At 46.5% G+C, this 15,004-nt stretch overlaps 1 protein-coding gene across 8 annotated transcripts in view; it reads right to left on the reverse strand.

Annotated features, from left to right (window-relative positions):
- TMEM268 (transmembrane protein 268) overlaps nucleotides 1-14,733 on the reverse strand; it is a 52,843-nt gene extending 38,110 nt beyond the window's left edge. For 7 of the 8 annotated variants that reach the window (XM_037850680.1, XM_037850683.1, XM_037850684.1 and 4 more), the window contains exons 1-2: nucleotides 14,610-14,733; nucleotides 7,027-7,215 (exon numbers count right to left, since the gene is read on the reverse strand). In XM_037850680.1, coding sequence (XP_037706608.1) covers nucleotides 7,027-7,135 — 109 coding nt within the window. In that variant the 5' untranslated portion in view covers nucleotides 7,136-7,215; nucleotides 14,610-14,733. Of the gene's footprint in view, nucleotides 1-7,026; nucleotides 7,216-14,518 lie in introns of all 8 variants that reach the window. The other variant, XM_037850679.1, reaches the window with a different exon arrangement.
- Between the last annotated feature and the right edge of the window lie 271 nt (nucleotides 14,734-15,004).

Genomic DNA, 15,004 nt, shown 5'->3' on the forward strand with positions numbered 1-15,004 from the left:
TCCACAATTGGAAAAAAAAAAAAAAAAAAGTCTAAATAGATGACAATTGAATGCCAAGGATGATCCTGGATGGGATCTGAGGATGGAGGACAGGAGGCTCAAAGGGACACAGTTGGGACATAAGGAAAAAAAAAAAAGGAAATATAGAATCTAAGCTTTGCATCAGTGTTGAATTTCTTGAACTTCTTAGCTGCACTTAATGGGATTGCGTAAAAGAATGTTCTTGTTAATGGGAATTACATATGTGAATTATAGTGTTTGTTCAAGGATGTGTGCAGCTAGCTCTCATATTTTCAGAAGACAGAGCAACAGATGATGGATGATAGATAGGGAGGGAGGGAGGGAGGAAAAGAAAGACATGGCAGTGTGACAGCATGTTAAAGTTGCTGGATCGGGGTATTAGGGGAGGGGGGTCAGGGTATGCTGTGTATGAGGTTTGTATTGTTTTTGCAACTGTTCCTGTAGCTTTGAATTTATTTCAAAACAAAATTTAAAAAAAAAAAAAAAAAGGCCGAGCAACTAACTACCTGGAGGGAACGATGCAGTGGGTATTTATTCAAGCACTGGATAGAAATCTCAATCAAATAATGTACATCCCCAGCCAGAGGGAACTGATGGCGGTTGACAGGCTAATGGCCTCCCCAAGATGTCTAAATCTGAATCTCCAGAACCTGTGACAATCTTAGCTTATACGACAACAGAGAAATTAAGGATGAAGACGGAATTAAGGTTGCTAATCAGCTGACCTTAAAATAGGGAAATGACCCTGAATTAGCCAATGTAACCACAAGGGTCCTTAAAAGTGGAAGGAGGAAGCAGAAGAGTCAGAGTCAGAGGGAGCTGGGACCATGGAAGAAAGACACAGAGAGGTGCAACATTGCCCCAGCTCAGAGGATGCAGGGAGGGCCAGGTGCAGGAGAAGCTCTCCAAGCTGGAAATGGCCAGGAAACAGATTCTCCGCTTGAGCCTTCAGAAAGGAATACAGCCCTGCCCACACCTTGACTTTAGCCCAGAGAGACCCGTATCAGACTTCATACCTCCAGAATTATAAAACGATAAATGTATGCTCATTTAAGCCACTGTTTGGAGCAATTTTTTACAGCAGCAATAGCAAATTAATACACCAACTTACTGGTAACCTCACCTCGGGATGTCTGCAACTCATTCAACATTTTGACAGCATTAAAGTCAATTAAGTCTTTATTCTCTCAAAAAAGATACCACACTACAGGCTGGTAACAAGTATTAAAACATTTGCCCTAAAATTTAAAAAAAAAAAAACTCCTTCCTGCACCAAAAGAATTAAAGACATACTTTTACATTGATGTTCACAGCAGCATTATTCACAATAGTCAAAAGATAGATACAACCCAAGTGTCCCTCAACAGATGAATGGATAAACAAAATGTGGTATATGCACATGATGGAACATCATTCAGCCATAAAAAGGAATGAAGTTTTGATACATGCTGTGACATGGATGAACCTTAAAAACATGAAGCTAAGTGAAATAAGCCAGACCCAAAAGGACAGTGCATGATTCCACTTACAGGAAATATCTAGCATAGGCAAATTCATAGAGACAGAATGTAGAACAGAAGTTACCAGAGATGGGGGAAGGGGAAGGAAGAGTTAGTGCTTGATGGGTAGAGAGCTTCGGTTTAGGCTGATGAAAAAAGTTTTAGTAATGGATGGTGGTGATGGTAACACAACATTGTAAATGTAATTAATGGCACTGAATTGTATACTTCAAAATAGTTCAAATGGCAAAATTTATTACATATTTGTTATCACCATAAAATTTAAGTTTATTATATATATATATATATATATATATATACACACACACACACACACACACACACATACATGTTCAGTTTATAAACTAATTACATGAACACCCACACACACATACACACACACACACACAGAACTCCTGATCTGCAGTGCTAAAGTGAAGGCAAGACCATGAGACTCAGGGGGGTCGGCTGGAGTGAAGGCTCCAGACGGAATTGCCTTCAAGCCCAAGAAGGGATGCAGCAGAAGGAGGCCAAATCTACCTACCGTACTGAGGAAGGAAACTCTAGATACAAGGATCGCATTCTCCTCCCACCACTGGATAAGGACCTGTGAACCACCCATCAGCAGCGAGGCGGCCTTGCAGAGATCACAGATCTGAGATTGCAGGATCCCAGTTTGCAGCTGTGCAAGGCAGGGGACTGGATATTTTGGCACATGCTATGCCATCATTGCATTAGAAGATGGGGCAGACTGAAGGAATTAAACCACAAATATATGTCTACTGGCCAAAGCTCCTGTTATCCCAGAGCCCAGCTCTGGACCAATACCTGAGTGTTCAAAGAAAAATTATTAGTGCTACCTTCCTGGGAATTCCAAACACTCTCTTTCTCCCCTCTCACCCAAGCTGTCACTGAACCCTGACAACTGGCCTCCAAAATCTCTCAACTCCATGCATCTCTTGGCATCTTCACCTCAGGCTTAGGCCAAGCTGCCTTCATCTCTCTGGGACACCCCCACAGGTGCCTCCCACCCACCCTCTCCAAACCTATTTTCCCCCCACAGGGCAGCCAGAGTGAGCCTCTCAAAAAGCACATCAACCTTCATGTGTTGCTGGCGGAGATGTGAAATGGTGCAGCTGCTGTAGAAAACAGGCTGACAGTTCCTCAAAAAGTCAAACACAGGATTACCATATGACCTGGCAATTCCATTCTTAGGAATATACCCAAAAGAACTGAAAATGGGGACTCAAACAGATACTGTACACTGAAGTTCATAGCAGGTGGAAGCAACCCAAGTGACCATGGACGATGAATGAATAAACAAATCGTGGTATAGCCATACAATGGAATATTATTCAGCCATAAAAAGGAATGGAGTTCTAGTACATGGTACAACATGAATGAACCTTGAAAACATTATAAGCCAGACACAAAAGGATAAATATTGTGTGATTCCATGTGGCAGTTTGGAGCAATGTACCCCAGAAAGACATGTTCTTAAACTGAATCCATTCCTGTGTGAGTGAACCCACTGTAAGTAGGACCTTTTGATGAGTTTACTTCAGTTAAGGTGTGTCCCACCTCAACCAGGATGGGTCTTAATCCTATTACTAGAGTCCTTTATAAGCAGAATGAAATTCAGACAGAATGAAAGCCACGGAGGGGGCAGGCAGACACTGAAAGCCAACAGAACCCAGAAGAGAAAGAGAAGGGAGAGACCAAGAGAGGCTCCATGTGCTTTGCTGTGGGACAGAGGAACCCAGGACCAGGAGCCGTCGCAGCCCCAGAAGTCCAGTCTTAGGGAAGAAAACATCACCGAGATGATGTCTTGATTTGGACTTCTCCTAACCTCAAAACTGTGAGCCAATGAACTCCCACTATTCAAGGCAACCAACTGCACAGTTCGTGTTTTAAAAAGGGCACTAAAACATTCCACTTGGGAAATACCTAGACTAGGCAAATTCATAGAGACAGAAAGTAGTTTGGAGGTTACCAGGGGTGAGAGAAGGGGAAATGGGAAGTTAATGCTTAATGGGTACTGAGTTTTGGTTTGGGGTGATGAAAAAGTTTTGGTAGTGGGTGGCGGTGATGGTTAGCACAATAATGTAAATGTAATTAATGCCACTAAATTTTCCACTTAAAATGGTTTAAATGGGAAAATTGTGTTACATAGGTTACCACAATAAAATCTTTAAAAAAAAAAAAAAAGCAAAACAGATAATAGCTGACCCCTGAGTAAAACCATTGACAATTTCCCAGTACTCTACTGATAAAACCCCACCTCCGTGTCCTGCTCCCCCAGCCATCAGAACTAGCTTCCTGCTCAACTCAATCGGAGCCACTCTGCCTCTTCCTGTGTCTTAGAACATCAGCCTCCTTTGTCTCCTGAACATGACATTTCTCTCTCACCGCAGGACCTTTGCATATGTCATCCCCTCGCACTAGGACACCTCCCCTTAGCCTAGGTTCATAATTTGGAACCCAGTTCATTAAAAACTTTTCTCAGGGAGCCTAACCTGACACTCGAAGCTCTTGATAGATTAAATTCTTCTGTTAAACCCATCCATAACTCCCTGCTCTTCCCCTTTACACTCATCGGAGGTGAGTTCATATGTAAGCAATTATTTGATTTAAGTCTGTCTTCCCCACCAAACCATATGCTCCCACACTGGCTGTGCTGATCACTGAATCCCCCAAAGTGGGTCCAATGACAGTCAAAGTAAGCGACAATAAATGTTTGATGTTCAGATGAGATAACAGGACAATTAAGGCAATTAAGACAATAGGACTATGGTCTCCAACTCTGTTTGGGTTCTTTTTTACATCCCAGGGTAGCACCAGTGATCTCAAATGGCCATAGAATTCTATCTCCTGCCAGAAGAACTTTATTTTGCTTTTCCTTTTTTTTTTTTGCCTTTTTCTTGGTTTGGTTTGTTTTACAAGGGCTAAGGGGTGAGCAGATGAGATGGTGGGCGGGGGAAAGCACATGCTAGAACAGTTTGGGGTTCAAATTATAGCTCAGCCTCTCACTAACAGGGTAACCTTGAACAAGTGGCCTAAACCTCTGGGCCTGTTTCCTCACTTAGAGGATAATCATATTCACTGCAGAGGACATTTTTCACCCCAAATAATTAAAATTATAAAATTAAAGTGCTTGGCACAAAAAAAGGATACTGAGTAACTGGCCACTATTATTACAGTTCAAAGGCAAGCTTGTCAGATCAAAAGGTACAAGAAAGTAAGACTGATTTATTTGTATTTGTTTTTACCTTCCTATTCTTTGTTCCAGAAAGAATGTAAGGTAAGCTAGCTTCATAAAAATAAAATGCAAAAAGATCAAATTTAAAAATAAACAGATGAGAAAACTAGAGAAGAGGAAAATAATAGCAGATAAGAGCAGCTTCCCCATGCTGAGTCCTTACTACGCACCAGGCAGTGAGCTAAGGGCTTTGCTGCAGGGTGAACTGTGTCCCCCAAAGGAATATGCTGAAGCCCTAACCTCCACCCCTACCTGTGAACGAGCCCTTATTTGGAAACAGAGTCTTTGCCAATGTATCAAGTAAAGATGAGGTCATTCTGGCTTAGGGCGGGAGGTCCTTCTGGCTTAGGGTGGGACCCAATCCAAAATGACTGGAGACCTTTTAAGAAGAGACAAAGACATACACAGGGACAAGGCTGTGTGATGACAGAAGCAAACATTGGAGGGATGCATCCACAAGCCAAAGAATGCCAAGGATTGCCACCAACTGCCAGAAGCTAGAAGCGGCAAGGAAGGAGACTTTCCTGGAGTCTTGAGAAGGAGCAGAGCCCTGCCAACCCCTTGATTTCAGGCTTCGAGACTCCAGAACTGTGGGAGAATAAATGTCTGCTGTTTTAAGCCACCCAGTCTGTGGTCATTTGGTATAGGAGCCCCAGGTATTTAATACAGGCTTCATGGTCAGGATTTCCCTTAACCCTCCAACAGCCCTGGAAGGTCGGCTTCTTATTATGGAAAAGGAAATTGAGCCTCTGCAAGGCTAAGGGACTTGCCTGATGTTAACAGGGAAAATGAAAGTAAGAAAGAACAGAAGGGCCGAGGGTAGGTGGTGTCCAAACCACAGGCAGTAAGGCTGGACATGCTCAGATTAATTCTTCCCCTTGCAGCACAATGGGGAACCCATGTTGACTCTGGCTCCAGGCATGGAGAATTGTACTGTTCCCCAAGCATGGCTCTTGGCAAGAAAAGCATTTGCCCAAGCAATGCAAAGACCTTTTACGGCATCTCTGTTTGCCTTTCAAGCCATGAGTTCCTGGATTCTTGGCAATAGTATCTCTCATCCATTCTTCAGAGAGAAAAGAAAGTCCTCCACTTAGACTTGTTTTTACACCTAGGGTTAAAAAAAAAGGGGGGGGGGGTCCCAAAGCTACTAAAGAAGTTGGGGAAGGAGCAAGATTCAAACTGGCTTGCCAAAAATCAGTGGAGCAATGACTTCAAAATTCTGAAGCAAAACTATTTCATTCCATTCTATTCTGTTGGAATTTTTTATTGAGCACATCACTTTCCTGATAATCACAGTAATAAAAGAAACTATTGTTTTATAGTAGTCAAGTTTCAAATCCTATAAGTAACCAGCCACATTTCTCTAAATCCTGTAATTCAGAGTGCTGTTTCCTCTTGCCTACCCCCAGCCCCTCCTTTGTTCATGCGTTCATGCATCATTCATTCATCCGTTCACCAAAATACGTACTGAGCATCTACTATGGGCCAAGCCCCGTGCTAGGGACTACAGATACAAGGATGAGTAAGACAAGCACAGAGCCTCTGCACTCATGAAGCTTGCATTCTACTGGGGAAGTCGGACATCCAACACTTTATTACACAGGTAATTATTTAATTACAGACTGCGACAAGTACTATGGGAAGAAGGAGAAAATATATCAGAGGGAGGTGACTTAGGCCAGGCCATCAGGAGAGGTTTCCTCCTGGAAGGGATATCTGAGCTGAGATCTGAAAGATGAGTGGAAATTAAGCAGAAGAAAGGGGGAAAGGAGGCAGGGAAAGAACATGCCAGGCAGAAGGAACGGTAGTTGCAAAGGCCCTAAGGCAGGTCTGCATGGCAAGGAACATAGAGCAGGAGCGGCAGGGGCCACTCAGGCAGGCCTGCAAGCCAGTGAAGGGTGAATCCTCATGCCAAGCCCAGTGAGAAACCCTGAAGCAGAAAATGACATAGTCAGATGCATCTTTTAAAAGGATTTCTCTGGTGTCATGCAGAGAATGGGTGGAAGGGGCACGCCTGAAGGAAGGGAGAACAGCTGGAAAGCAGAGGGTGATGGGAGCTGGGTTGAAAAAGGTGATGACAGAGAGAACTGGGTAGAAAAGACCGAAACTGGGATGGCATGGAAATGTATCCACAAAATGTCTGCTCTTATCTAAAGAACTCTGCATCCCCTTCACCCCCCTACCCCCACTCATGCTATGTGAGTCCAGTGCCACTTCCGGGCCAGTGGTGTAGTGTCGTGACCTTACCTTGCCCCCAGCCAGAGGGGCTCCCCACCGGCAGGGCGCTCCAGCCTGGGGAGGAGGTGGGCAGTGGGCCGGATGCCCCACCGGGGTCCATCTGCGGTTCACAGGCCATGGCAGACAGCCAGCTGGATTGCTATTTCCCCTTCTCAGAGCTGCGGTTCATTCTGGAATAGCCAGCTCAGCTTTGTTTGCCTTCAGAAACAGCACAAAAAGGAACTTCAGGCCTGGGTCTGGGTAGGTCGGGCTTCCTAGGATGCTAAGAGACCGAAGGCTAACTTTGGTTTTTCTGAACATGCTGAGAAAATGCTCAGAGGGAAGGAGGAGGAGGAGGATGTAAAACCCACCAAGGCCCCAGCTGAGAGCTTCCCATCTAGTCTGGGTTCCCCTCGAGCTCGGTCACATCCAGGGACCCACAGGGAGCTCAGGACTCGACCAGGCCACACTCCCAGGCATCGGGGATCTTCACTCCCTTCCTGAGGGTGCCCCGGGGGACCAGACCCAGGGACAGGCATGTTCATTATAGGGAGGCTTGTTTACACAACAGAACTCGAATAGCTTCCCACAATATAATGCAAAATACAAATGAAAAAATAAGGATAGTGAAACACAAATTATTACCCAAAAAAGTTACAACCATGAAGAACAAAAATACACAGATATTCCGGCAATCTGGTTCCCAAGCAGAAGTGGTAGCGGTTTATGTTTAACAATGTAGATTCCAGAGTCAGACCAACCTGTTTAAATCCCAGCTGGACGACCTACCAGTTTTGTAAACTTGGGCTAGGGCTTCAGCCTCCCCCTCTTAAAAACAGGGTACCTTCCCCACAGGGCTGCTGAAAAGAATCAATGTGACGATACACATTAAGTCCATAAAACAGGATCCAAAACAAAGTCCACACTCCATAAATATTAGCTATTGTCACTGTCCTTCGGAGGTTTGACACAGTGACCCAGATGCTGGGCCTGAGCCAAGGATTTGTTTTGAGGTTTCAGGTGGCCAAAGCTAAAATGGAAACATTGTCAGTTAAATCATTCCTACCATCTATAAGGAGAAAAGACAATGGTGAGGGGAAGCAAAGCATCTTCCTGGTACTAAATGGCCTTGGGAAAGCTCCAAAGACTCCAAAGCTGGGTCACCAAGTGTCACAGTGGCCATCAGCTTTGGCCACTTCCTATCAGCAAAAGAAGTGATGCTAGATCAGGGCAAGATGGCGGCATAGAGAGGAGTGGAAGCTAAGTAGTCCCCCTGGAACAGCTACAAAAAACCAGAAACAACTAGTAAATAATCCAGAATAACTGCGGGGGGACAAACGAGACCATCCACTCATCATACACCAACCTGAATTGGGAGGAATGCCCGAGAACACAGCATAAAATCTGTAAGTAAAACCTGCGGAACCAGGTCGGGAGACCCCCTTCCCCATAGCCCGAGCTGCGGAGCCTCGTGGTGCCACAGAGAAGCTCTCTCCCAGCAAGCGAATACAGCTCAGCTGAGCTCCAACTGGAGTTTTAAGTAGCGAGTGTGAACTGCTCACTACAGGTACGCAGCCCCAAAAAACAGACAGAGGCTTTGGGTGACGACTGACCTGGGAGAGCCAGAGGGTTGCCTCGGACTGGGTCTGAAGGGGACAATCTGTTTCTTTTTTGGCTCAGTGGAGAAAGCCCCAGTCATTTTCAGTTTCCAGGGCCATGACTGTGGGAAGGGTGGAGACACCACAAGCAGAGAGCGAGACCACTGAAATGCTAATGACCTCCACCTGGGGGCTCTGTCTTCTCTAGGAGGAAAGGGGTGGGGCCCTTTCCATTCAGAACCAGACCCCAGAGCCTGGGGGAACACAGCCATACCTCCTCACACCAGTCAAGAATTATAGGCTAACAGGCGTCACCTGCTGGGCAGAAAAGCACAGTGACCCGAGGCATCAAAGGGTGGAGCAATTTTCTAAGACACACCCGCAGGGAAACCAGATACTGAATATTTCTTCCCTCTGGGACCTGAGCCTGTTCTGGTCTGGGAAAACCTGATTTGGATAACCAAAGAAACCATGCCTAGACAACAGAAAATTACAACCTACACTAAGAAAAACAAAGTTATGGCCCAGTCAAAGGAACAAATGTACACTTCAACTGAGATACAGGAATTTAAACTAATGCTAAATCAATTCAAAAAGTTTAGAGAAGATATTGCAAAAGAGATAGAGGCTGTAAAGGAAGCACTGGGCATGTATACGGCAGAAATCAAAAGTTCAAAAAACAACCAGTAGAATATATGGAAATTAAAGACACAACACAAGAGATGAAAGACACAATGGAAACATACAACAGCAGATCTCAAGAGGCAGAAGAAAACACTCAGGAACTGGAGAACAAAACACCTGAAAGCCTACATGCAAAGGAGCAGATGGAGAAAAGAATGAAAAAATATGAGCAACATCTCCGGGAACTCAAGGATGAAACAAAGTACAATAATGTACCTATCATTGGTGTCCCAGAAGGAGAAGAGAAGGGAAAGGGGGCAGAAGCAATAATAGAGGAAATAATTAATGAAAATTTCCCATCTCTTATGAAAGACATAAAATTACAGATCCAAGAAGCGCAGCGTACTCCACACAGAAGAGATATGAAGAGGCCTACGCCAAGACACTTAATAATCAGATTATCAAATGTCAAAGACAAAGAGAGAATTCTGAAAGCAGCAAGAGAAAAGCAATCCATTACATACAAAGGAAGCTTAATAAGACTATGTGCGGATCTCTCAGCAGAAACCATGGGGGCAAGAAGGAAGTGGTGTGATATATTTAAGATACTGAAAGAGAAAAACCACCAACCAAGAATCCTGTATCCAGCAAAGCTGTCCTTCAAATATGAGGGAGAGCTCAAAATATTTTCTGACAAACAGACAATGAGAGACTTTGTGAACAAGACACCTGCCCTACAGGAAATACTAAAGGGAGCACTACAGGGTGATAGAAGACAGGAGTGTGTGGTTTGGAACACAATTTTGGGAGATGGTAACACAACAATGTAAGTACACTGAACAAAGGTAACTATGAATATGGCTGACAGAGAAAGATGGGGAGCATGTGAGACAACACAAGAAAGGAGGAAAGATAAAGACTGGGACTGTGTAACTTGGTGAAATCTAGAGTATTCAACAATTGTGATAAAATGTACAAATATGTTCTTTTACGAGGGAGAACAAGCAAATGTCAACCTTGCAAGGTGTTAAAAATGGGGAGGCATTGGGGGAGGGATGCAATCAGCTTAAACTAGAGACTGTAACTAATAGAATCATTGTATTATGCTTCCTTTAATGTAACAAAGGTGATATACCAAGGTGAATGCAGATAAGAGGGGGGGATAGGGGAGGCATGTTAGACACTTGACATTGGTGGTATTGTCTGATTCTTTACTCTACTTTGATTTAAGGTTATTTTTCCTTTTGCTGCTTCCTAGCTGTCATTTTTTTTGTTTCCTCTTTCTTTTGCCTCTCTACCTTCTTTGACTCTCCCTCCTGCCTTGTGGAAGAAATGTAGATGCTCTTGCTTAGTATGAGCAGAATGTTCAATTAGGATGAACTTAAATGTTTGGAAATGAACAGGGGTGTTGGTAGCAAGATGTGAGAATAACTAACAGTGCCGAATGGTGTGTGAATGAGGTGGAAAGGGGAAGCTCAGAGTCACATATGTCACCAGAAGGAAAGTTGGAGGTCAAAAGATGGAAATGTATAAAACTGAATCCTATGGTGGGCAATGTCCATGATCAGCTGTACAAATACTGGAAATCACTTCATGAACCAGAACAAATGTATGACAATACGATTAGAAGTTAATAATAGAGGGGCATATAGGGAAGAACTATATACCTATTACAAACTATATACTACAGTTAGTAGTATTTCAACATTTTTTCATAAACAGTAACAAACGTACTATATCAATACTAGGAGTCAACAATTGAGGGGGGTTGGTTAGGGATAGGGGAGGTTTAGAGTTTCCTTTTCTGTTTTTCTTTTTTCATCTTTCACTTTATTTCTTGTCTGGAGTAATGAAAAGTTTCTAAAAATTGAACAAAAATTAAGTGTGATGGATGCACAGCTGTATGAGGGTACCCAGGGGCAAGTGATTGTACACTTTGGATCTTTGGATAATTGTATGGTATCTGAACAATCTCAATAAAAATGAAAAAAAAAAAAAAAAAAGAAGTGATGCTTTTTGTGTGTGTTTCCTTAATGAGAAACTGAGTCTCCCCACTCAGGCCAGCTGCAACCTGCCTGCTTTACCTCTGTTATGTGCCCACCTGGGGGCCTGGGAATCACCCCTCACTGTGGAAAATCATAGCTAGGTCCCCTGGGGGAAAAGCCCACTCAAATCATCTTTTGTCGCCATGGTGAGCAAAGCTGGTGAAGACATGAAGCGTTTCCAGTCAGCATGAGTCTTATCTGCTTGATTCTCAGCTGACTTGAAGGCTGACGGCTACAGATCAGGTTCCCTAAAGGTGGTAACCTGAACCCCAGGCTCTCACCACCATCCACTTCTCTCAATACTTCAAGCAGCACCAGCCACGTAATTTGCGGGGCCCAGTGCAAAATGTAAATGCGGGGCCCCTCTTTCAAAAATTATTAAGAAATTCCGGATGGCCACAGCAGCACTAGACCAAATGCAGGGCCTTTCTAAGCACAGGGCCCTCTGTGACTGCACAGGTCCCCACCCATGAGGCCAACCTCACTTTTGAACCCCAAAAGATCAGTCAGGACCTCCTTTCCCCAAACACAGATACACAAAGCATGAGACTTTAACAACTATCACGCACCTGCCCTGTACCAGACTGAAGTTGGAAAGCAGCAAACTATTATGAAAAGATCATGGACTTTACAGCCAAAAAGTCCAAATTTGAATCCCTGCTTGGCCACTCACAAGCTCTGTGACACTCACTGTCGAGGTACTTAGTGCACTGAGCCTTGCTGTCCTCACCTACCCTCCACATCTGCAGTGGGGTAATGGAAGGGAATGCGAGCATGACTTCCAGCTTCCTGCTCCCCATGCAGGCGCCTTTCCTCAAGGCGTTTTCCTGTTTCACAGAAGAGAAAACTGAGGCTCAAAGATGTGACATGACCTGTCCAAGGTTGGACCCAGGCCTGTAACAGCCAACCCCACAATCACCACACCCTCGTGCTGTTTCTGAGCCTGTGCCTTTAACCACCTAAAAAAAAAAAACACGACTGGGTATTGGAGGGCTGCATTTCCCAAGTGTGGTCGAGGGATAAATTCCAGTCAGCTCTCAGATGCTGCGTTGCTGCGTTTTGGGGGAACACGGACCACTCTGGGAGAGCAGGGACCATCACCTAGTTGGTGTAATTCAAGAAGCCGCGAAGGCCCATCCTGTAGCAGGCAGTCCTAGGTACTGCTGAACATTTATCAGTCAACTGTACCACCCCTGACTTCCTTCCTCTTACTTTGGACCCCAAGAGACATAAAAACAACAATAGTTACAAGGATGTATGCCCTGCACTTGCCAATCACTGCAGCCCTTTCCATCACTGCTTCATCTGATCCCCTCCTAGACTCTCAAAGCAGATATAATCCTTAGGTCCATTTTCTGGACAAGGAACCCAGGGGCCTACAGCCCAGAGAACCTCAGAGAGATCCCTGGGACCCAGGAGCCTGCCCTCCACCCCTCCAGGCAGGACAGGTAAGCTGGAGCTACACAGGTATCCTGGCAGACTGCATGGAAGGTTCCATTAGTTGCTTCATAAAACTGGATTCAGACTACTCAAGGCAACCATTTGGTTATTCTCAAATAACCCCACAGTTAGGCATGGTCTTTGGGAAGAAATCCCAACATCCCAGTTAGCCCACTTAGAGTCCCACAAAACACCAATCAGGAAAATTCATTGATTCACCTGGAGCTGTTCTAGTGTAACCTGCCGATGCCTGCCACTTCATACCTGTGTGACCTTGTGCAAACTGCTTAACTTCTCTCTGCCTCAGTTTCCTCATGAGTCAATGGAGAAAATAATAACCTTAGGGTTTTGTGGGGCTTCGAGTTTATACCATAAACCACTAGAACAGGAATCACTGAAGGAATACAGCCGTTGTTATTTTTACTCTGCAGGGATACCCTAAGAACCTTCTAGTGCCAGGCCCTGTGTTTTTCTACTATAAAACCAGAAGGAAACTCTGGAGTCCCTAATCAGCCCTTCCTGCTGGAGATCACCATCTAGTGGGGGGCAAAATCATCGAAACAGAATTATAACACAGACAATTACCAAACAAGAAAATAAGAGGGAACCCTTTGGGGCAGGGAGAGGGTTCTCTAAGAGGCTCCTCGCAGGAGAGAAGATCTAAACTGAGCCTCAATGGAGACGATGGCTCCTTGGTTTGGCAAAACTGGAGGTAAGAGAAGCAAGTGCCAAGAAGGAAGGGTTCCAGATCAGAGGCCAGGACAGCCCAATCAGGGCAGCGGGACTGCACAAACCACCCCCTCAATCTGTGCACTCACTTTGTGCGCCCCTTTGCTGCAGCCAGCCACCCAACTGTGCAGTGGGCAGGAGGCACCAGAACAAGACCCTTGCGTGCATCCTGAGCCCTTGCTCCCACTCAGTCCCGCAGCAGCCCTAAGGAGACAGGGAAGGGAGACACAGCCTCCAGGGCGGAGGGAGAGCAGAGGGTATGAGGACAGCCAGAGGCTCCTGCAACCCAAGTCCAGTCCCCCCACTTCTCTGAGTTCCCTTTGCAGATTCTGCATTTTAACCAGACCTTCCAGTTGTCCATCTTGTACAGGTCCAACTCCCCTCTTTTTTAGGTTGATGGAGAGCCCCTGTTGAGCAAAGATCTCCGTCTCTGCGGACAAACACTGGGCCCCCAGCCTCCCCAAGCAACCCCGGGGCCTGAGTTTTGTCTGGGAAAGAGAAAGAGAGAGAGGGGAAGAAGAGGAACCCAGTGTTTTCAAAATGCAGATTGGTTTTTGTTTGTCTGTTAAGTTGGAAAGTTCCAACAAGAGAACATAGGAGGGCCTGATACAGAAGTTTTGAGGGTGGAAGAGTCTTGAGGGAGAGAGAGTGGGCCAAGCTCTTCATTTGGTTGTGAGCAAACTAAGACCCGGAAAAGAAAGTTAACCATCTGTGGTCACGAAGCCAGTCGGGGACGGACCCTGAACTGGAACCCGAGACTTCCAGGCAGAGGGGGTGATGTCCCACCACACATGACCTTGGCCTTGGGCAGCTGTGTCTAGCGCAGTTGCTGCCCTCAAGTCTTGTCCCAGCTCTGCTCCCTGGGGACCTCCCGTCTTCACCCCACAAATCACCTCATCCCTCCTCCGGCCACGGGCTCACAGAAACCACCCTTCTCCCACGCACGACATGCCGGGGGAAGGCGGCCTAAAGGCGCCCGGAAGAACCCGGACCCGGCCCCGCGGCGCCGACCCAGACCTTTAGGGCCCCGAACCCAAGCCGAGGCCGAAGGAGAACGCGGAGCGCGGGGGTCCGCGCGGCACCAACCTGAGATCCAAGATGCACGAGCCCGGCGCGCGGACACATGGACGCACGCGCCCCGACCCGCGCGCCTCCGGTCGGCCCCGCGCACACTCACCCGCCCACGCAGCCGCCGCCGCCGCCGCCTGGGGACCCGGAAAGCTGGGGGCTACCGCTGCCCCTGGGTGCCGCCCGCCGCAGCCTCCGGGCACCTCCGCCCGGCGCCGCCGCCGTTCCGCCCGCCTCCCGCGCCGCGCGGCGCCGCCCTCCGCGGTCCCGCCCCCCGGGGACGAGCTGGCCTCCGCTTGGTCACCCCACCGGGAGGAACCGCCCCGCCAGGCTCGCCTCCGGGCCCGGGAGGGATCCGTTCTCCCGGGTCCGCGTCGGAGCCGAGCTGAGAAGCTGCATTTCATCAGCCGGGCTCCCTCCCGGGACACGGGAAAGGGCCTCTGCGCCTTGACCGGCGCCAAGTTCTCTGCCGACTATGAGCCTCAGCTTCCCCATTGTAAAAGG

The sequence above is a fragment of the Choloepus didactylus genome, chromosome 10, assembly GCF_015220235.1.
Source record: "Choloepus didactylus isolate mChoDid1 chromosome 10, mChoDid1.pri, whole genome shotgun sequence".
In the NCBI taxonomy this organism is placed as follows: Eukaryota; Metazoa; Chordata; class Mammalia; order Pilosa; family Megalonychidae; genus Choloepus; species Choloepus didactylus.